Source organism: Lemur catta, chromosome 26 (assembly GCF_020740605.2).
Source record: "Lemur catta isolate mLemCat1 chromosome 26, mLemCat1.pri, whole genome shotgun sequence".
Lineage (NCBI taxonomy): Eukaryota > Metazoa > Chordata > Mammalia > Primates > Lemuridae > Lemur > Lemur catta.
In genome coordinates, this window is record NC_059153.1 from 965,329 (window position 1) to 987,206 (window position 21,878).

The window sequence follows — 21,878 nt, forward strand, 5'->3', positions numbered from 1 at the left end:
TGCCCGGCTAATTTTTTCTATATATATATTTTTAGTTGGCCAGATAATTTCTTTCGATTTTTAGTAGAGACAGGGTCTCGCTCTTGCTCAGGCTGGCCTCGAACTCCTGACCTCGAGTGATCCTCCCTCCTGGGCCTCCCAGAGTGCTGGGATTATAGGCGTGAGCCACCGCGCCCGGCCTATAGATTTGTTTCAATACAAAAATGTTTTAAATGACTTAACCGCCGAGTAAAACTGATGCTCCGGGAAGATGCGGACGTTTCCAGAACACCTTTGTATCCTCCTGGGGTCAGGGATACGCCAGTGTGAGAGGCATAGGAAACACCGTTCTGCATTTAGAGATTAAAAAAAAAAGGCCGGGCGTGGTGGCTCATGCCTGTAATCCTAGCACTCTGGGAGGCCGAGGCGGGTGGATTGCTCGAGGTCAGGAGTTCGAGACCAGCCTGAGCAAGAGTGAGACCCCGTCTCTACCAAAAATAGAAAGAAATGATCTGGACAACTAAAAATCTATACAGAAAAAATTAGCCGGGCATGGTGGCTCATGCCTGTAGTCCCAGCTACTCGGGAGGCTGAGGCAGGAGGATCGCTTGAGCCCAGGAGTGTGAGGTTGCTGTGAGCGAGGCTGACGCCACGGCACTCACTCTAGCCCGGGCAACAAAGCGAGACTCTGTCTCAAAAAAAAAAAAAAAAAATAGAGATTAAAAAAAAAAAAACTGGGGGGAAGAGAGAACAAATAGATCCAGTGCCCTTTATATCAGCATGTGCTTTACTGCACACAGGTTAATTTAGCCACATAGAAAATTCTTCCTGGAAATTTGGGGTCCGTTCGTCCAAAGCACCCAGACGGCTTGGCAGGGGGTGTCATGGACCGGTGCGGATCGGAAGGTTTTGGATGAACGTGTGTGTGTGTCTGAGATGCTCCATGTCCACGTTACCGCCTATTGTGTGTCTTTGCCATAACTTCCCTCCATGAGCCCAGCGAATCAGTGTTTTCTGCAAACAAAGACCCTAGCATTGAAAACAGGCCTAGAAACAAGTCATGTTTCTGTCCTTCAAAAATCAGAAACTCCGTTTACAAACAAAAAGCCGAAGTCCCCGCCGTGCTGCGTGTGCTGCCAGGGGACATCTGGGCACAGACACACACGGCCCTGTTTCCCCTTGCAGGTGGCCGGCACCTGGCAGTGTCGGCAGCCAAAGCCCCCGGGGGAAAAGCCGCCCGTCTGGTGCTGCCCCTGGGCCGCCTCCTGGCCTCGGGGGACCTGTGCCTGTCCTTCAGGCACAAGGTGACCGGGCCGCGCTCCGGCGCGCTGCAGGTGTCTGTGCGGAAACACGGGGCCCACGGGGCGGCCGTGTGGGGACGGAGCGGTGGCCACGGCTGGAGGAGGACTCGGATCACCCTGCGCGGGGCTGACGTCAGGAGCGTGAGTAGATCCGCACAGGGGACAGGGCTGGGAGGGTCTGCTCGCGCAGGGGACAGCTCCGGGGGTTGCATTGGAAGAAGCCTTGCTGAGTGGCTCCATCCTCCTGCATCGCAACCTGTGACCACCCCGTCCCCAGCCTGGTGACAACCACTATTGCTAATGACAAAGTATCCAGGACTAGAACAAGGTTAATGCACAGAAACGTCAGCGGGCAGGGGGGTGAGCTTACCTGTCCCTGCTTTGCCCTTTCCTTAAACCCCTTACACTTTGAACTCTCCCGACCATCGGTGACCCTGGAGATGGGTTGTTTTTTTTTTTCTCTTCTGAAATGTTTCTTTAAAGCTCAGCGATGTGTGGCTTCGCCTCCGCGATCACAGTCAGGCAGCCGAGGGCGGGAGCCCAGAACCGCAATGGCAAAGCGCCATTGTGTTCAGGACAGGATGTCGGAAGTGCTTTGATGGAATGATTCAGTTAGATCTTTTTTTTTTTTTTTTTTTTGAGACAGAGTCTCACTCTGTTGCCTGGGCTAGAGTGAGTGCCGTGGCATCAGCCTCGCTCACAGCAACCTCAAACTCCTGGGCTCAAGCGATCCTCCTGCCTCAGCCTCCCCAGTAGCTGGGACTACAGGCATGCGCCACTATGCCTGGCTAATTTTTTCTATATATATTTTTAGCTGTCCAGATAATTTCTTTCTATTTTTAGTAGAGACGGGGTCTCGCTCTTGCTCAGGCTGGTCTCGAACTCCTGACCTCGAGCGATCCTCCCGCCTCGGCCTCCCAGAGTGCTGGGACGACAGGCGTGAGCCACCGCGCCCGGCCTAGAATGGCTCCTTAAAGGGTAACTGATGCTGAGCAGTGTGGCCTGCGGAGCAGTTACCTGAAGGTTTAAGTTCCCACCGAGGGACAGGCCTCGGGGCCCCCCGGCCACTGTGTCCTGGTCTCTCCTGTTATAAACAGGTTTACTGTTCAGCTTGGGGAAGGCTTGCCTTTGTTTTGCGTCACCATCGGGCCCTGGGAAGCGCCCGAGGAGGCCTGACTGGCGTGCACCTTCTCTCCCAGGTCATCTTCAAAGGTGAGAAGCGGCGTGGTCACCCCGGGGAGATTGGCTTGGACGACGTGAGCTTGAAAAGAGGCCCATGCTCTGAAGAACGGCTGCAACCGCACAACTAGCAGCGGGCTCCCACGTGGCTCCCGCCTCTCTCTCCAATCCTCAACTTCTCCCGTCTTCTCTCCCTTATCAGGCCTAGGAGAAGGGCCGGTCAGTGGCGGGGGGTGACCCAGGCCTTGCTGGGCTGCTTCTGTGTGTCCCGGTGAAGAGTGACACCTCCTTGAAACACAGGGGCACCTGCAGACACATCCAGGCCCTTGCTAGACGTTGCCTCCCGTCTTGTGTCTCTCTGGGTGCTCAGCACGTGTGGCCCAGACCGTCCTACCCCTGGTTCTGAGGTGCTCCCTGTAGCCAATTATGGGAGCAAATCAAATCCTGGGAGAAGTTTTCCAAAGTGATCTGTGCAAATGGCCATTATGGCATCTGTCCGGTGTGTTGTACCATGAGTCGTACTGAGTTCCCTTAAGATACGGGGCGCAACGTGCTTGTGAAATGGATTTCTCCTCTTCACCCGGGTGAGTGCTGGCCTGACCCGACCTCCTTTACTGCCATTCACTTTACCAAATAAGGGTGTGTAACATGTCGATCAAGATGCATTTATTGTTATCTGTATTTTTCTTTCAAAGACAGTTATGTAGAGTGAGTACGTAATCCTCCGTTAGCGCCGTTGGGTTTTGTGTCCATGTGCCGTCGATACTAAGTATGTACGTGTGGCTGATATTTGCAGACTCTAGTTGCCAAGGTGAAGGGCAGCTTGTGAGCTCGTGAGTTAAAAAATAACACGGTGCAATGTCCCCCGGGTGTGTGACCTTATACTGGCAGCAGGAGAAAACTGGTGTCGGGTGGTGGTAGTGGAGTGATGACTTTTTTTTTTTAATAGCCTTGAGTTTGATCTTTGCAGAGGATAGCGACCCGTTTCAGCAGATAAGAAACTGCAGTTAATCCATAAAACCTTCACTGTTTCAAGTTATCCTTGTGAGCCAACAGCTTTTACCGTCATGACTCGGGGACTCTCTGGCAATCTGGGAGCTTTGTAAAAGTTTTGGTTGTTTTGGAGAAAGGATCTTGTTGGAGGAAGCAGGGTGGGAGGACATATGGGGGAAACAGATTTTCATACAAAGCTTCAAATCAAAGCATGGGCTGGCGTAGCCCATCCCCTTACGAGCCGTGGCGGGACAGGGCGGGAATTCTGAGCTCCATGGACCCCCAGCTAGACTTCCTCTCTGCAGATTCCACGTTTAGATTTAAAACTAACGAGACTTTTAAAAAGGCAACTTACTCCCGAGGCTTCTCTTAATTTCTGATTAAAGTCATCAAAATATTTTCTGCTGTTTTTGCCAGGAATCACAAAGATGATTGAAGGGTTGGGAAAATGAAGATGTAGGATGAAAAATTAAAGGAGCTGGGATTATTCAGCCTGGAGGAGGGGAGGGAGGGGCAAACCATGGGGGGGTCTTCAAGCGGGGGAGGGTGGGCCCAGAGACGGGGCGACCAGCTGTCCTCCAGGTGCACTGAGAACAGAACAAGAGGAAACAGGCTTGGACTGGAGCATGAGCCATCGTTTCTGGGCAGGGACAGTTGTTAAATTAGAATCCTTTATTTAAAAAAAAAAAAAAAGGATGTGAAAATCTTATTCTCCTCCCTGCCCCTACTCTCTCAGCTTTTTAAAACTTAGATAAAAAACGTACCTATTTAAGATGGTTAAAGATGTTCTGACCTCGAGGTAGAGTAAGAGATGACAGAATCTCCCAAAAGCTGTTTGGGTCCTGGCATGTCATGAAAATCTTCAGAACTTAAGGACTCCAGGCTAACTGAGGCATTTCCCTCTTGACCTCTTTCTTAATGAAGAGGAAACAGCCGACCAAATGCCAAGCTCACTAACACGTCTTTCCTTCTATGGCAAACTGAGCAGCATGAAAGCCAAACTATCACCAAAACACTATTTATTCCAAAAGAGAATATGGTGGATAGATATGCTAGTGTCTCAGTCATGTCCTGATGTGGTGATGTTTTAAAATTATTTTTCTGGGTGCAAGTATAAACCTTTCACTTGCTCAGTGGATGATGCTTCATGGTTTTTAAAGACGCCAGGATCACAGTTCAGAGAGATTTGTGTCCGGTGCATTCTCTGTGCTTTGTGTGTGACGAGTTAAGCTGGCTACTGAAAACCCACTAGAACTTTCCTTCACCCCTGTCGGCCTGAGTCAGTTTCTCTTATCAATTGGAATCTCCCCAGTTCCAAAAAATAGCAATGTTTTTTGAACAATAGGTACAATAGAAGGTCTTTTGTCATTGAACGTGGTAGAGGCAGGGCTGGGGGCAGAATATAAATCAGTCAGCCTTTGAGCAGAGGCAGAGAGTATGACCTTAGATCCGTTTTTAATGATTCATTTCCTTTTTGGTCCTGTAACCGCACAGCCGAAGACGAAAGGGGAAAATAATTGAAAATTTTACTTTTAGGTGCCAATAATGCATTGCACTAAACTCATGGCAGAAGTTATCCAAAGTACTGTATACCACCTTGTTTATTATTTAATGTTTTCTAAAGTGAAAAACGTTAGTGGTTTTCCAAACGCCCAAATAAAAACAATTCTTTGTAAATAAAAACAGTTAATTCTACCCAGTTGTCTATTCTGGTGTTTGTTTTGTTTTGTTTTGTTTTGTTTTGTTTGTGAGTGGGAAGAAATTTCTGAGGTGGTTAAATGATGTTTCACAACAGCCACTAGAGTAGAAGCCCCTTTCCTGCTTAGAAGACTGGGGACAAATTGCCTATAGGATTACGCTTTCTAGGTTATAAAATAGGCACCTTTTTTCATCAGCAGGCCCCAGGAAAAGAGGTCAAAAGACCATTGTGACCCATGTCATTCCTTAACAAATTGCTTTAGTTATGTCTTATTATTTTGTTGTAAACATTTGTTCCAAGTTCTTTTATGGAAAGGCAAGATAAGCTACAAGGAGATACAAATATATGAATTATCAGGGAAAAGTCTTTTTGACTAGTGATTATGTTAATCTATAACATTTTACTCATACTCCAATAACCTTTGCAGATGGATTAAAAACAACTATAAAGGAACAAAATTAATAAAATTATGCAAGAATTAAAGTCCTCATGCAGAGTTACAGAGAATATGCTCAACGGCTTCTCTCCAATACTGAGAACTCCGCAGCTAAGAGACTCAAATCTTGGATGAATGCATAATTCACGCAAAAAGTAAAGAAAAGCTGGGTATTTCTTTTTCTCAGGGCTCCTTCCCAGTCAGCCCTCTGAGATCTGAGAGATTCAGGGTTTCTGCGTGTGTTAATCAAGCAGTTAAACTTCTGAAGCCCGTTGGAGGCCGAGGGTTGGGAGGTGCATTGATTTACTTAACAGATTTTTAAACACTGACCGGTGTGTGGTCTCTGGACTCCCCCAGCGAGCAGACTTCGCCTTGCGGGGGGTTTCAGTCTAGAGAGGGAGACCGACATTTATCAAAGTCACAGAAGTAAATGCAAAATTGCTATCTCTGAAAGAATGTGGGGTGCCCTGGCGGTGCGGAAAGCGTGGTGGTGGGTTGCAGGACCCTCCCCCACTGTTTTCCAAACTTTAACGTACTTGGGAAGCACCTGGAATCTTGTTAAAATGCAGCTTTTCATTGGGTGCATCTGGAGGGGGGGGTAAGACGCTGCATTTCTAACTAGTTAGTCGCAGGAGGAGGATGCCCATGCTTCTGCTCCTGGGGCCACAATTTCAGGGCTGGGCCTTAACGATGGCGAACTGAGGGGGATCGGGGACCTTTTTCTCCACTGACATTCGCCGCTGGAAGGCCTGACAGCCCCTGCTTGCAAGATCGACACTCAGTAAGTACCAGTATATATATATATTTTTTTATTGCAAACAACTTATTTTTTTTGAGCATCCGTTACTTAATCTTGCCCACCTGGTCCAGAACGTTGTTTTATCTGACAAACGGCAGGGCCTTCAGGATCAGGAAGTCATGACTGAGGAGGCTGAAATGTTAGGCAGGGATCTAGGAGGGTTTACATTTTAGAAGACAAAGGGATGTTCCTAAATTGGAGATAATTTAGTAGAAATGCTTTTCGGGGCTCCGGGATGCAGAAACCTGAAAGCAAGCTGAAGTTACAGTAGAGGTTAGTTCCAACTGGATTTTTCCGGGGTTAAGTCGTGAAAGGCTAAAAATTGAGTCCTCACTCATAATCTGATCATTTAATTTCTAAGAGTGTAGATTACCTGTCTCTGGGGTCTGTTCCACTGTTTCACGCAGGGCTAGTCTGGAGCAAGCCCCTTCCGTGTTGTAGATCTGCCTTCAGGTGGTCTCTCCCTGTCTGTTGAATTATCTAAAGCAGCTGTTTCCAACTGGTGGCGGTTTGGACCCTCAGGGGGCGTTTGGTAATGCATAGAAACGTTGCTGGTTGTTGTAACTTGGGGAGCTACTGGTATCTCCTAGGTGGAAGCCAGAGAAGTTGCTTAACATCCCATAAAGAGCAGGACAGCCACACACAGTAAAGAATCTGTGTCTAGAATGTCAGTAATGCCAAGATTGAGAAACCCTGATCCAAATCAGTGATTCTAAAGCCATGATGTTCAAAGCGTGGACCCCAAACTAGCAGCACCCGTCCTGGGATTGAGTTAGAAATGCAGATCCTTGGGCTCCGTCGTGCCCAGCCAGCAGAATCAGAAACCTAAGGTTGGGCCCAGGAATCTGTCCTAACAAGCTCTCCGGGTGACTCTGATGTGCTTTACTCGGAGACTGTATCCTTAGGAACTCAGTCTCCCACCCCCTAGCTAGAAAGAGTGATTTGCAGGAGACCAAGTTTTGGGGCCACCATCTCACTCTTTCACTCTGAACTTTCGACATCATGATTCTACAAACATTGCTCTTGCCGAAGGCTGCTCGTAGCTTGTAAGATCTGGTTCATAGCCCGGGGCTCGATCTGCCCGGATCCTTACACCCGCAGCACTCGGCAGTGGTGATCGGCCCTTCTGGTCTTCCCTGAAACCCCCTTTTCCCTGGGCTTCCTTCAGCCACGGTCCCCCCCTGCCACCCGGTTGCTGGGAAGATGCCAGGAGATGTCATCATGGCGCCCCAAGCTGTATTAATTAGCTTACTGTTTATCTCCCCTCTTCCTTTCCCCCAAGCCTGCTCCCTTTCACTAATTCCCACCCCGTCTGAATGAAAACACTGACATCGATTTCATGCATCCTTGAAATCTGTCTGTGGTTTTCTTTTTTCGCTTATTTATTTAAATCGTGGACAAATCCTAATACTTTCGCCTTTGCAATAGTTCCTCTCCACCCCCCACCAGTCAGAAGTGTGAAATATTTGGGATGACTTTTTTTTAAGATTTAAAGTTAAAAGGATGAATCGTTCTATAATGATTTAATTCATAAGGCATTTTAAATAATGAGTTGATGGTACTACTGTATTGCAGCACTATTCATAATGGCCAAGATAGAGAATCGAGCTAAATCATCAACAGATGAGTAGGTGAAGAAACTGTGGCATATATACACAGTGGAAAACTATTGATAAAAAAGAACGAAATCCTGTCATTATTGGTGAAATGAATGAACCTGGAGGACATAATGTAAAGTGAAATAAATCGGGCACAGAAAAACAAATATCGTGTGTTCTCACTCATATGTGGGAGCTAAAAAAATTTTTTTAAGTCCCTGGCGGTAGAGTGTGGAATGGTGGTTATCAGAGGCTGGGACGGGCCGGGGGAGGGAGGGATAGGGAGAGGTTGATCAACGGATACAAAATAAAGACAGATACGCTGGGTGGGCTGGCTCCCCCTGTAATCCCAGCACTTTGGGAGGGTGAGGCAGGAGGATGCTTGAGCCCAGGAGTTTGAGGCTGAAGTGACCTATGATTGCACCGCGGCACTCCAGCCTCGGCAACAGAGCAAGACTCTGTCTCTAAAAAAAATAAATAAAGCTAGAAAGGAGGAATGCATTCTGGTGTTCTGCAGCACTGTGGGGCGAATGTGGTCAGCCGTAATTCATTGCATATTCTCAAAAAGCTAGAGGGGAGGATTTTGAATGTTCACAACACAAAGAAATGATAAATGCTTGAGGTGATGGATTATCCTAACTAATCTGATCATTACACATTGTATGAATATATCAGAATATCATGCTGTACCCCATAAACGTGTATGATTACATATCAACTCAAAGGGAAAAAGACAGCGCTGTTCCACCCTCTCTCGTGAAAGAGTTGAGTCTCTTTGGAAGGCAAGAGCCATAGATGCAGAGCAGAACTGTTTCCAGTTATGTTTTTGTATGTATTTTTGTAAGCTCCTGCAAATCTGTTATTAAATAAGATAATAGGCCGGGCGCGGTGGCTCACGCCTGTAATCCCAGCACTTTAGGAGGCCGAGGCAGGAGGATCACTTGAGGCCAGGAGTTCAAGTTCAGCCTGGGCAATATAGTGAGAACCTGTCTCTACAGAAAAAAAGAAATTAGTCCCAGCTACTTAGGGGGCGGAGGTGGGAGGATCAGGTGAGCCCAGGAGTCCAAGGTTGCAGTGAGCTGTGATCACACTCTTAAAAAAAAAGATTAAAAAAACCCACTTTGGTTCTTGCAGGGTTGAGCTCACTGTCCAAATTATCTGAAGAGTAGACAAGTGGCTGAGAGCAAGAAGCTTGGAATATTTAGTAATAATAGGTAACAGCCAGACATGTAGACGCTCAAGCCCACCCAGAGGTACTGAGTCAAACCCCGGAGGTCGGGCCCAGCAGTCTGGGTCTCAGCAGCCCTTCAGAGATAACTGCTGCAACCTGAGGTTTGAGAACCACAGCTTTAGAGATGGTGGATCTGAATCCTAGACCCAGAAGCCCCATTGAGCGCTTTTTTTTTTTTTTTTTTGAGACAGAGTCTCACTCTGTTGCCCGGGCTAGAGTGCTGTGGAGTCAGCCTAGCTCACAGCAACCTCAAACTCCTGGGCTCAAGCGATCCTCCTGCCTCAGCCTCCCGAGTAGCTGGGACTACAGGCATGCACCACCATGCCCGGCTAATTTTTCTGTATATGTGTTTAGTTGTCCATATAATTTCTTTCTATTTTTAGTAGAGACGGGGTCTCGCTCTTGCTCAGGCTGGTCTCGAACTCCTGACCTCGAGCGATCCTCCTGCCTCGGCCTCCCAGAGTGCTGGGATTACAGGCGTGAGCCACCGCGCCCGGCCAATGGTCCATTTAAATACATCTGATTTATAGCACACCAAGAACATCCTCAGTTCTTCCCTAAAATATACTTAAATATGCTCTGTGTCTATACCATCTGCATGGGAGTCAAGAACCTTGAATTCTTCCTCTATTTCCTCTAAGATCATGAGAAACTCTCTCTGTATATATTAACAACAAATATTCAAGGGGCTGTGATAATCCTGGGAGGAAAACCTTGCAAAATATTGTTTCCACTTGACATACTGGCTTTCACCTTACGTTCAAAAGCAACGTCTCTCTATTCATATTTTTATGGGGTCACTGAGGAGCTGAGTTGCCGTGAATTTCTCCCTAAGTGGATCCCACTTGTATGCAAAGACTATCGAGTTATTTTTACAGGAATGTTAAGTCTCTAGGTATTTTGTAAAAATAGCGTTAACGGGGGAGTTGGGTCAAGTGTGCACTGCTATTCTGAACAGGTCTGTATCTTGTCAAGCTGGTTCCAACTCGATTAATCCAAAAAGATTAGCCAGCTGTCCCAAACAAGTTCTTTTCTGCTCCTAAGTTTATGTGGACTTAGAACAGCCCGGGACAGGCCTGCTAAGACACACTCTCAAGCACTGGCTTGCGTCCCGGCCTCCTGCCCTGCTGCTACAGAAAACCCGCCACTTCCCTGGGCATGAGGGAAATCCGCCCAGGGCAGGAGTGGCTGGCGGCTCCTGGCACGAGGTCACTGGCTCTTTTGTTCCAAGTGTTGAAATTTCCCTTTGACCTGGCAGTGCCACTTCTAAACAGGAGATGAAAAATGCCTCATTGAAAACTGGGTTCATACAATCCAGGTATGTTGGTCAGTTTAAAACCCTGAAATTCACTGAAGAATAATAATAACGAATAATAATAACATGCATCTTCGTTTATACTCCACGAGGCTCTTAACTGCTTCGATAAACAGTATCGGTCGTTACAAAAAATTGTAGTCTCAGCCAATTTCATAAAAGGTCTATTTTTTTTTTTTTTTTTGAGACAGAGTCTCACTCTGTCACCCTGGCTAGACAGCCTCGCTCACAGCAACCTCAACCTCCTGGGCTCAAGCGATCCTCCTGCCTCAGCCTCCCGAGTAGCTGGGACTACAGGCATGCGCCACCATGCCCCGCTAATTTTTTCTATATATATTTTTAGTTGGCCAGATAATTTATTTCTATTTTTAGTAGAGACGGGGTCCCGGGGACAGGCCGCCTGCTGGGGGCACCTGCAGGGCTTGGCAGCGACCAGCCGGCGTGTTCTCAACTGCCCTTTCTTCTCATGTCCTCTGCAAAAGGGACAGTTGTTTGTCACCTGTCGTAACACCCAGAATCAAGTGTCAGAGACATGGATCCGGGGACAAGAGCTCATTCAAGGTGCAGTGGACGATTCCATCGGATCGTCTATCGTGCGGTGCCCGGGGAGGAAGGAAGGGGACACGGGGCAGATAGAGCGATGTCCCTCCCAAACGGGGACGGGCGAGCCGTGCCAACAGCCTGTCCTTTCCAGAACACCAAAGGAGCCATTGTCACCGGCTCTGCATCGTGGTCTCGGCAGGAGACAACCTGATCCCCGGGTGGAGATTCATTTCCCTGGCGGATCTGGAGCAGTCTGTGCTGGCCTGGGACCTGCAAGGGGACACGTGTCCCCCCAGCCCGGGGCCAGGCAGGGGGGCTCTGCGGGGGTGTTTGCTGCCTGCGACACATGTGTGTTCGGGATCCACGGTGGGGCTGCGAGTGCACCGCGCCCTTGCTCTGTCCCCCAGGGCTCCACGTCACCGAGTGACTTTGCCAGCTGCAGGGCCCCCTCCCCAAAATGACAGACAGGTGGAGGACAGGAAGGAGCCTTCTTGCTTTGGCTTCTGTGGCAGGTCTTGGGGACAGGTCTGTAAACAGATCCTGGTGCCGGAAAGTCCCTGTGTCCTTTGACTCCCCTGCCACCTGTCGTAGGAAACTCAGCAGAGAAAGATAGCAGGCGCGACAGGGCTTGTGTCACGGGACCCCGGGGCGTGAAGCCACCGGAGACAGGAACTAGCGGCGTCGAGCCATTGGCAAGAATCGTATGTCCTTGTCTCCCAGGGTCTGATCTCCCGATGTCCCCGGGGGAAGGGACACAAGAGAGGCCAGCGCTGACGGACGCCCGGAGACTTCGCTCTGCAACTGCTGCAGTTGGGGGCGGATGGATGTGACACACGATTCCAGCCCCAAAAGTTAATTTTCCGGAAGAACTTTCTGGAGAATGAAATGCCCCGATACTTAGTAGCTTAAAAAGTCACAGCACGAGGGTTGGGAGGACACGTGACCTCAGGAACCGCCGTGTTATGCTCTTCTGCTCGGGGTTTCCGAGCTAGGGATCGAGAAGCCACCTCTGCGTGGCTCCGGGGTCGTCCTCACAGTCCGGGTGTCCGTGCCAAGGGGCTGCCTTTGCCCAGGGGTCCACACCAGCGGCCTGCAAGGTGCCGGGGAGCTGCTGTGCTTTCTGGAGCTGCCACCGGGCTGCCACCGCGCTGTGTCCTGCACTCTGTCACCTTTGCCTCCGGGGTGACGATGATCCCACTGCCAGCTCAGGCACAAGGTCATTATCTCCTGCCTGCAGCCCCCTCTTTCCACGCCGGGCAGATAAAGAACTTATGAGGCCAGGTAGGAGGACCGACGGTCCACACCAGTGGTTCCCAAACTTCAGCCTGCATTGCAGTCACCCGAAGTCTTTGGTTTCATTTTTATTTTTTGAGACAGAGTCTCACTCTGTCGCCCGGGCTAGAGTGAGTGCCGTGGCGTCAGCCTTGCTCACAGCAACCTCCAACTCCTGGGCTCAAGCGATCCTCCTGCCTCAGCCTCCCGAGTAGCTGGGACTACAGGCATGCGCCACCACGCCCGGCTAATTTTTTTCTATATGTATTTTTAGCTGTCTAGATCACTTCTATTTTTAGTAGAGACAGGGTCTCGCTCTTGCTCAGGCTGGTCTCGAACTCCTGACCTCGAGCGATCCTCCCGCCTCGGCCTCCCAGAGTGCTGGGATGACAGGCGTGAGCCACCGCGCCTGGCCTCAATACTGATTCTTATTAACATATTTCTGTTTTGATGTGATCCTGCCCCTTTAAAATGAGTCCCGTTCTCTCTCCGTAAGGGTTTCTGTGTATGTCAGTTTTCTCCCTTCTGCAAGGAGCAATGTCTGGGGACCCCGCAAAGACCACAGAGGCTGCTGAGCGGAATGACCTTGAGCCGCTTTTCATCTTTCAAGCATTGATTTTCTGCAAGACAAACCGCAAGGCTGCTTTGAAGTCGAGGACAGAGCTGCCCGGGGGGAGGGAGATAAAACCCAGGGAAGGGGATGGATGGGAAACAAAGTTAATCTCTGCCGTCTAGGTGTAGACAGTCAGGGGCAAAACTGAAACTGCCAGATTTTATCGAGCGAATTCGGATTATTTAAAAAAAAATGGTATGTTTTACGTTGGGAAAACTGGGTTGGGAAAGGGTAGTGTGTAAAACAAAGAGAAGTCTGAAAGAAGCTTGCATATAATTTATCCGCTTAGCAGAAATGGGTGCTTTACATTGAATCAAACAGTAGCAAGTGTGCAATATATAATATTAACGCTGCTCATGAATCTTTCGTTTTTCTTATGCTGTGTAGTAAGACCAGATATATGGATTGTAAAAGTATTAGTTGTTGTGTCCATATTTCTTCTTCAAAAATCACACAATAGATCAAAAATTTGGCTTGATAGTTTTACAGGAGAGTTAGGATTTTTCTGAACATTGTAAACATATTATATTGAAATAATACTTTTCCATGAGCTTCAATATAAGGCCAGGAGACCGGCTAGATAAATGTTATTTTCCCCTTTTTGTATTAGATACGTGAGGACCGAGCCTCTGTGAGCTTCCCAGGGAATCCGGGTTCTCCTCTTCCTCCTCCTGCAGGCGCCCTGCAATTCGAGATTTAAGGGAGAGGAAAATTCTCTCTCTTCCTAAAAGGTGTTTTTGTCAGGGTGGTCTTCCTTAGTTTACTTAACGTGACAGTGTTGGGATCTTGGAACATACTTCTTGTCCTGGAGGTGTCTGGAGCTTAAGTGCTGACGTTGGACATCTGGGGACCCTGCTGTGAAGACAGTGGAGGTTTGAGCTTCCTAAGTAGAGCTGCAGCGAGTGGGATTTGCCGTAATTCTGGGATTTACCGTAATTCTTAAGGGAACCCGGTGTTGTGAAACGAAAGATCCCTGAGAAAGTTCTACCCCTCTCCTAATCACGAACACTAAGCAAACACCAGCCGACCTGAAAGCTCAGCCCACGGTCCTTCCTCATTCCGGCCTTCTAAGATCCGGGTAAACAGAAAACACACGTGTCGTTTGCGGGGAGGGCCTGTCCCCGAGACAGCTGAAGCTCTCACGGGGCAACGAAGTACCATGGCCTGGAGCCAGACGTGTTCGGTGGCGGGTGCATGTTTGGGGTGACAACATTTGGAATTGTCACAATTCACTGTTTTCATTTGGTTTTAATGTAGCGTTTTGTTCAGATCTTTAAAGATCAGCATTTTGTTGCAGCTGAGTAACAAAGGGCACACCCGGTAACTCACATAAAATTCCCATCAGGCTTTGCAATAAATGCCTGGCAGCTTTTTAAAAGTCGTTCAGTGAACGTTCCCGGGCAGGACAAGCTTAATTAAAAGGGCTCAATAATTGCAACGATTAATTTCCTCATTACTTTATTCTTTTCGATGTAACAGAATTTGGCTGACAATAATGACCTTTAATATAACTTCACTTAATCAAAAGAGGCAATTTTAAATTCATTTCAGAATGTCATGCAATTAATTATTTATAGGGCACTTAATACAGCCAGCTTCTGCCCGAGCTGTTGTCATGTTATGGGGTAGTTTCTTCACAAATATGTAACATCTTGCTTTATGTAAGTTATGTAAGTCACCACAGAAATCTTAAGTAGTTGTTATACTGCTGCTGAGATTCATATTAAAATAACAAGTCCAGAATTTATATTGAAATGAGGGGGTTAAGATTTAATGTATCAAAATCATCTTTTTATTATTTCATTCACTTACACATATACACATATACGCAATTTACAAGTAAATCCCATATTTTGGGATATGGGCTTCGATACCCAATCAGCACATTTCACGTCCATTGGGTTTTATAAAATATTAGTTAGCTGGAAGCTATGATAGAGGCTTCCATTGTTTTTTGTCTTTAAAAATAGTGATAAATATCTGTAGGTGTATTTATTTCTGAAATATGAACTAGTCCTTCTCTATTACCTGGGTTGCTGTTAGACTTAGTCTGCTTAGGATTTATGTTAATTAATTTAATGTAAAAAAAAAGAGGGGAGGGGTGTTTTCAGAAATTTCCTTGTGAGCAGGAAAACAGTCCTCTCATGCCTCTTTTTAGGTACCAAATTGCGGCATAAATCAAAATGACTATCTGACATTAAGGCATGTTGATATGAAAAGAAAAGTCTTGTTACAAATTAAATGTGGATAAACCACAATTTAGGAGGACCGTACAGTGATTGAGTTGGAGGAGCCCAAAGGAGGTTGAAAAATTTTTAACACTGATCAGTCTCTATCAGACTCATTTGAGAAAGTAAATGACTCCAACTAACCTCCAAGCTCTGGATCAATATTTGAATATTTGTTATATATATATATGTGTGTATATATATGAACGGTTTCTGAAATTCATTTTTCTGGGAGTAAACTATTACCATGTTCTGCAGTGGGCTAAACTCTACTCCTAAGTGCACACACACACACACACACACACAACCTGTCTGGGTAAAGTGAGTTACCAAATGTAGCATTTATTTACAAGGAATGTATTGTACATGGCTTTTCAATTTTTACCATGGAAAGATGATGGTTTCAGTCTCTATTTCTAGATAATGCCACTGTGAGGACTGTCTACTCAGTGCAGGAGGGGACAGCTTTTTCAGTGCAACTGGGATTTCCTGATAATGCTAAATTTGCTCTGTCAGCCGCGTTCTTGGGGCTTTGTGTGGTAGAAATACATGATCAGGTTTCACTGCTGAGAAAATCCTTTCGGCAGTACATGTACAGTCAAGTGTCTTGCCTGGATAGCTGAGCATTTGCGTTCTGAGATTTAAAGAGACGTCTCGAGACAAAGGTTTCAGGAAATGCAACAGTCTGGACCCCTGGTCTGTCTTGGAGGGCTCGGCCGGGCGGGTCTGTGCCACCCTGTCCCCTGGCAGCCGCACTCGGCTCTTCATATTTGAGGAGACGGGACGGTGAGGAGGCCCGTTGGCTTGATCTTGTTAATGCCGCCATCTAGAATACAGATTCTTGGATATTTCATTTTCACAAGATGGGCTGCAAACTGGAAAAGAAAAAAAGGCCAAATTTATAGAGGACATACACACGCTTCCTTCAATCCAATGTTTTTCTTGGGCTGTGAAAGACAAAACAATTTTATTGTTACTTTTCTAATCACTGTTCTATGAATAGGTTATTAATTTGGTTATTAATATAAATTAAGTCACTCTTTTTTTTTTTTTTTTTGAGACAGTGTTTCACTCTGTTGCCCAGGCTAGAGTGCCGTGGCGTCAGCCTCGCTCACAGCAACCTCCAACTCCTGGGCTCAAGCGATCCTCCTGCCTCAGCCTCCCGAGTAGCTGGGACTACAGGCATGTGCCACTACGCTGGGCTTATTTTTTTCTATATATATTTTTAGTTGGCCAGATAATTTCTTTCTATTTTTAGTAGAGACGGGGTCTCGCTCTTGCTCAGGCTGGTCTCGAACTCCTGACCTCGAGCGATCCTCCCACCTTGGCCTCCCAGAGTGCTGGGATTACAGGCATTGAGCCACCGTGCCAGGCCTAAGTTACTCTTTTATATATTGGCAAACAACTTCTTCATGCTCTGGGCATGTGTCTCTCTAGTTTTCATGATTTTTTAGATAGGCAATAAATACATGGTAAACGATTCATATTCGGTATAAAAGGGAGGACAGTGAGACCACTGTATAAACTCCTAACCTCTTCCTACCTGTTCCAGTCTCCCTCTCCAGAGTTCCTTGATGTTACCACTTTCTTGCGTACTCTGCCAGGGACAGCCAAAACAAGCTCAGATCTACACTGAAAACCACTTTCATTTCATGGTCGACTTACTGGTCGTTGCAGTTCTGTGCACAGTGCCCAGAGAGGGCCCGCGAACCGGCTGGAACAGGCTTCTGCAGCAGCCACAATTAACATGCTGAGCCCATAAACTTGGAATGAATTTTAAGGACTGACTCGGGACGTCTTTGAGATCCCGGGCATAGGACTTTGTAGAGGTCACCAAGACACGCACACCTGACTCAGGCCATGTCTGCCTCTCTGTGGTCACTGCCTGCCTGTCTCTGTCCCTTGTCCTTTGTGACACAGCAGCCCTGAACCACGGTCAGATGACCACGTGTCACTGGTTTAGGGTCCAGACCCTTCGTCTGGGCAGGTCACCCCCCGCTGCCAACGTGCTCCGCTTCCCTCCATTCCTGTCCCCTTAGTTCCTCCTCAATAGTCACCCCCACTCACCCCAAACCCGCCTGACTGCTACTTACTTTCCTCCTCTGGGGGCTAAGCTGCCACTAGGGCCCCACTTCTCAGACCCCAAAGGTTCTTGTGTGAATCTCGACCTTGGGCCTCGCCCCATGTATTTAAATGACCCATTTAGGAGTTTTCTTTATCAGACTGTAAACTCCTGTAGGACAGTGACCCTGTTTTCTTTTTATTCCCAGCGCCTGGCACATGGTGGGGCTCGATGTGTGTGTGTCGGACGGAAATAAACTATGACAAATGACCACGTAACCGGGGGCAAAAGTATGAAGCAGGGATTCTTGGCTCTTTGGCTGTTATGTTTCTGTCCCTCCTCGCCGGGCATTTGGGGCCTCAGGTTCTTTTCAATGACTCTGTTGTATCAAAACCTGATCTCAGACCCTTCAGTGACGGTGACTAACACCTGCTCACAGTGCAGCCGCTGCTTGGGGCTGTTTGGAGCTTCGTAGCTAGGAAGGTCTCGGGCAAACAGTCTCTAAACTCGAGGGGTCAGAAGAGTCCGCTCAGTGGTTTGGTTGGGACAAGTTCACGTCTTCACCCCCTTGTGCTGTATTCATCTGTGGGCTCAGGGATGGGCATTTTGAAACACACACCCCTAAGAGGATTCTAAAGCATGTAGCCCACGGAAAATATTTTTAAAATCCTGTCTTAAGACAAAGGGATAAGGGTGTCAGTCAGTGGGGGACAGACGAAGCGGGACTGGGATCTTTGCAGGCGAGCAAGTGGACGTCAGTACTGCTGGGCTCATGCATCTTCTCCGTTAGCCTCCGCGGTGCCTTGACAGACTCAAACGCTGGTCACAGCTCGAATCTCACACTCTTTCAGAGCTACCGGATGGGAATCCTTGGTAGTAATTAAGGTTGAAGAGACAGTGCTCCTGTATTTCAGAAGACTTCAGGAGAGCTAGAGTCAGCCGGTCTTCCACCAGTCCTCACTTATTTTTCTTTGGACCCTCGTCCTCACGGACGAAGGCACCAGATTCACCTGCCCTGAGTCAAGTGCAGGCAGCGCAGCCCCCGGTACCAGGCAATTCCAGAAGCATCTGGGCTGTGTTCTCCCACATGCAGCCATGCAATTACCATTAGGCTGGAAGTCTAGGATACACACAACATTACTTAAAAGGCCTTGTGCATACGCAGTCTTAGCTCTCGGTACTTTCCACACACCACGGAAGTCAGGAAATGAGTAAGGAAGGGCCGTGCGTCCAGCTACTCCCCCTTAGACTCTGCTGCGGAGCTGGGCAGGCAGGACGGAGACTCGGGAACAGTTAGGTGGCTGCTGCCTGGGAGGTCTAAGAAGCAAAGTAGAGATGGCAAATGTTTAGATGCCTTGAAAGCAGCAGGACTGTGTTTAAGTTAAAAAAAAAAAGGAACAACTGTTGAGTTTTCTCGTGAGATGATGAGTTCTGCTCCTCCAACGCTCTGCTGTCTTTCCAGTCCTCACGTGAAATACCGGCCCCTAACAGTGGAGCCAGGACTGTGTCTTTTCCACTCCTGCCACTGACTCTTCTCTTGCTCCACCTGTTTGCTCGTTTGCTCATTCATTTATCACTCAAACGTTTCGCTGAGCATCTACTGAGCACCAGACGCTGTTCCCGTGCTTGGAGCGCGGTGGAGGGGACAGTAATGAACAGCTCGTATGAAGTGGTACGGGCGTCACAAGACCAGTTCAGAGTAACTCATAGAGTTTCTGAATTAAACAGGGGTTGGGGGAGCTGAGTTTTTTCTTTTTGCCCCCCTTTTCTTTCTATTCTCCTTTTGTTACTGACTCGGGGAGGGAACGGGAGTCCAGGTGTGACGGCCACAGTTGCCGCATGGATCAGTGTTCTCTGTGGCCACAGCGGGACAGGTGGGGGAGGAAAGAAAGGGCTGTCACTGTGCTGGGTGGCTTGTCCCTGTGTAAAAGGGGTCACATACGACATGAGGGAGACATAGGGCAGGACAGGAGAACGGGCATTCAGAGCACAGAGTTGGTTTTTTTTTTTTTTTTAAATTTCAGAAAATTACGGGGGTACAAACATTTTGGTTACATAAATTGCTTTTGTACCATTTGAGTCAAAGTTGTCAGTGTGCCCGTCCCCCAGACAGTGTGCACTGTGCCCGTTAGGTGCGAATTTACCCCTCCCCTCCTCCCTCCTGCTTGATTTCCAATGGATGTTATTGTTGCCACATGTGCACATAAGACTTGTCCACAAACGGAGGGTGAGGCAGGGCTTTCCCGCAAACTCTGTGATTTACACCAGCGACTCTGGACGTTTACTGGGTCACGTCCCCGCTGGCAATCAGATGGAAACCACGGACCTTTTCTCTCTCAGTAAAACGGCACACATATAGAATACATATGATTTCAGTGAGTTCAAAGACCTCCTGAAATGCATGATAAATTCCAGGTTAAAAAAATTTCCTTTATGCTAATTTGTTTAATTTTTAAATTTACGATAGCAACTTAGCATTTGTGAATATGGCAGCTGGGTTCCTTCTATAGATTTACAGACTAGTGTTTAACAATAGTTTATCGTTTTACACAAGTCCTCCCAGGCTACGTGAACATTGTTTTAAAAGGTAACTACGACAGAACAGTGTGCTTGGAAACAATTCTTATTCTTTTTTTCTTTTTCTTTCAGCTTTTTCTTTCCTTAATTTCAGAATATTAGGGGCAGTACAAATGTTTTGGTTACGTGGATTGCTTTTGTCCTGTTTGAGACAAGGTTATGAGTGTGCCCATCACCGGGATGGTGTACACTGTACCCATTAGGTGTGATTTCCCCCATCCCTCTTCCTCCCACACCTGTTTGATTTCTGTTGGGTTTTACTTCCTACTGTGCACATGAGCGGGGTTCCGTTAGTTCCAATTTAACAGTGAGGACATGGGGTGTTTGTTTTTCCGTTCTTGCGATACATCACTTAGGAGAAGGGTCTCCTGTTCCACCAGATTGCTACAAACGGTGTGCATCCATTGTAGCAATTCTTATTCTTAAAAAAGGCACAGTGGCCTCATGTTAGAGGATTAGCCTCTTCTGATAACATTATATCATCTAATACCATAATGTGTGCATCAGGAGTCCTAATACGTCTTGCGGTACATTCTTCTTTGCTCTGTGGTATTTGGGAACTGAGTTCCAGCAGCAATCATTTATCGATGTGTGTTTACGCTGGAAAACAGAGCGGTACCCCCACACTGTGCCCAAGCCACTGCTCGCCTCACACGCAGTGTCCTGTCTATGCTCCGAAAAGAACGTGCATGACAGAAACTGAGATTCCAACCCCAGTTAGGGCTGTAGGACAGAGCACAGCCAAGTGACAGCCTCCGCGGGTCAGCCGGGAGGGGACAGCGAGGGCTGGTCCCTTAGTCACAGACATTCCTGCGGGAGGGCAGAGCAGTCAGACGGTGGGCTGCGGAGGTGGGGTGTGTGCGCAGAATAACACCCAGATGAGATAACCCCCAGCCCGTGTCGGGTCACGAATTTCAGTGCCGGAGATCACAAGATTCGGGTGATGACTCTGCAGTTTTTCCTGGAAATTGGCAATGAACCCCCTCTTTCTTTTTATAAACAGATTATACCTTGCCACGTAATACTTCTAGTAAACATAGTAAAAAACAGAAAACCAAAGACTGGGTTAGGTGTTTTAGGGTCCCCCTCACACAGCTCCTGCATTGCTTTCTACCTCACAGAACTCGTGCAAAGCTATGGGAACTTTCCATGGTACGGTTTTTAATTCACGGATCTTTCCAAGTGAGTTATCGTCCACCATTTACTCAAAGCAGAGCTACACAGAAGAGTTTTCACTGTTACTTTTAACCTTTACATAAAATCCAGCGAGTGAGTTCAAGTTGCATTAATATCTAAGATATTTCCTTATAATGTGATATAAACCCACAGACTAAAACATCTGCTGACAAGCAAGGCAGGGAAACAGGCAGGGAGAAAGCCAAGTTTAACCATAGCCAGTGCTCATAGGTATAACAAGACCGAGAAAAAATTCCTTGCATACTTGCAACTGATAAAGGAGATTCACTTTCCATTCTTTATCTAAATGCTTATGGTACAATTAGGAAGAGGTCTAATATAATACATTTTTTGACAGATAAAAAGATCTCTGACAGGTTTCGAGTATCATATCAATCTGAAGAGCTAGGTAGATATTATCTGGAGCTAGAGAAGTTTACTGTAGAGACAACAAATGTGCTGAATTGGTGTAAAGTGTTTTAAGAGTCAGAATGTCTTTTGTTCTTTTGGGTAGATGCCCAGTAATGGGACTGCTGGATCAAAATGTATTCTACTTTTAGTTTTTTGAGGTATCTCCATGTTGCTTTCCACAGAGGCTGCACTAGTTTGCAGTCCCACCAGCAGGGTACGAGTGTTCCTGTCTCTCTGCATCCACGCCAACATTTATTGTTTTGGGACTTTTTGATAAAAGCCCTTCTCACTGGAGTTGGGTGATATCTCATTGTGGTTTTGATTTGCATTTCCCTGATGATTAGAGACATCAAGCATTTTTTCATGTTTCTTGGCCATTAGCCTATCTTCCTTTGAAAAGTTTCTGTTCATGTCCTTTGCCCACTTTTTAATGGGGCCGTTTCATTTTTTCCTTGCTGATTTTCCT

The 21,878-nt window shown here is 47.2% G+C and overlaps 2 protein-coding genes across 11 annotated transcripts in view; one reads left to right on the forward strand and one right to left on the reverse strand.

Annotated features, from left to right (window-relative positions):
- Positions 1-5,147, forward strand: part of NPNT (nephronectin) — a 58,874-nt gene extending 53,727 nt beyond the window's left edge. For all 5 annotated transcript variants that reach the window (XM_045537406.1, XM_045537408.1, XM_045537413.1 and 2 more), the window contains 2 exons: positions 1,165-1,421; positions 2,480-5,147. In XM_045537406.1, the coding sequence (XP_045393362.1) occupies positions 1,165-1,421; positions 2,480-2,590 (368 nt within the window). In that variant the 3' untranslated portion in view covers positions 2,591-5,147. The remainder of the gene's footprint in view (positions 1-1,164; positions 1,422-2,479) is intronic.
- Positions 5,148-15,508: 10,361 nt separating this feature from the next.
- The window catches only part of TBCK (TBC1 domain containing kinase), a 65,427-nt gene continuing 59,057 nt past the window's right edge, over positions 15,509-21,878 (reverse strand). For all 6 annotated transcript variants that reach the window (XM_045537415.1, XM_045537417.1, XM_045537420.1 and 3 more), the window contains one exon: positions 15,509-16,061. In XM_045537415.1, the coding sequence (XP_045393371.1) occupies positions 15,951-16,061 (111 nt within the window). In that variant the 3' untranslated portion in view covers positions 15,509-15,950. The remainder of the gene's footprint in view (positions 16,062-21,878) is intronic.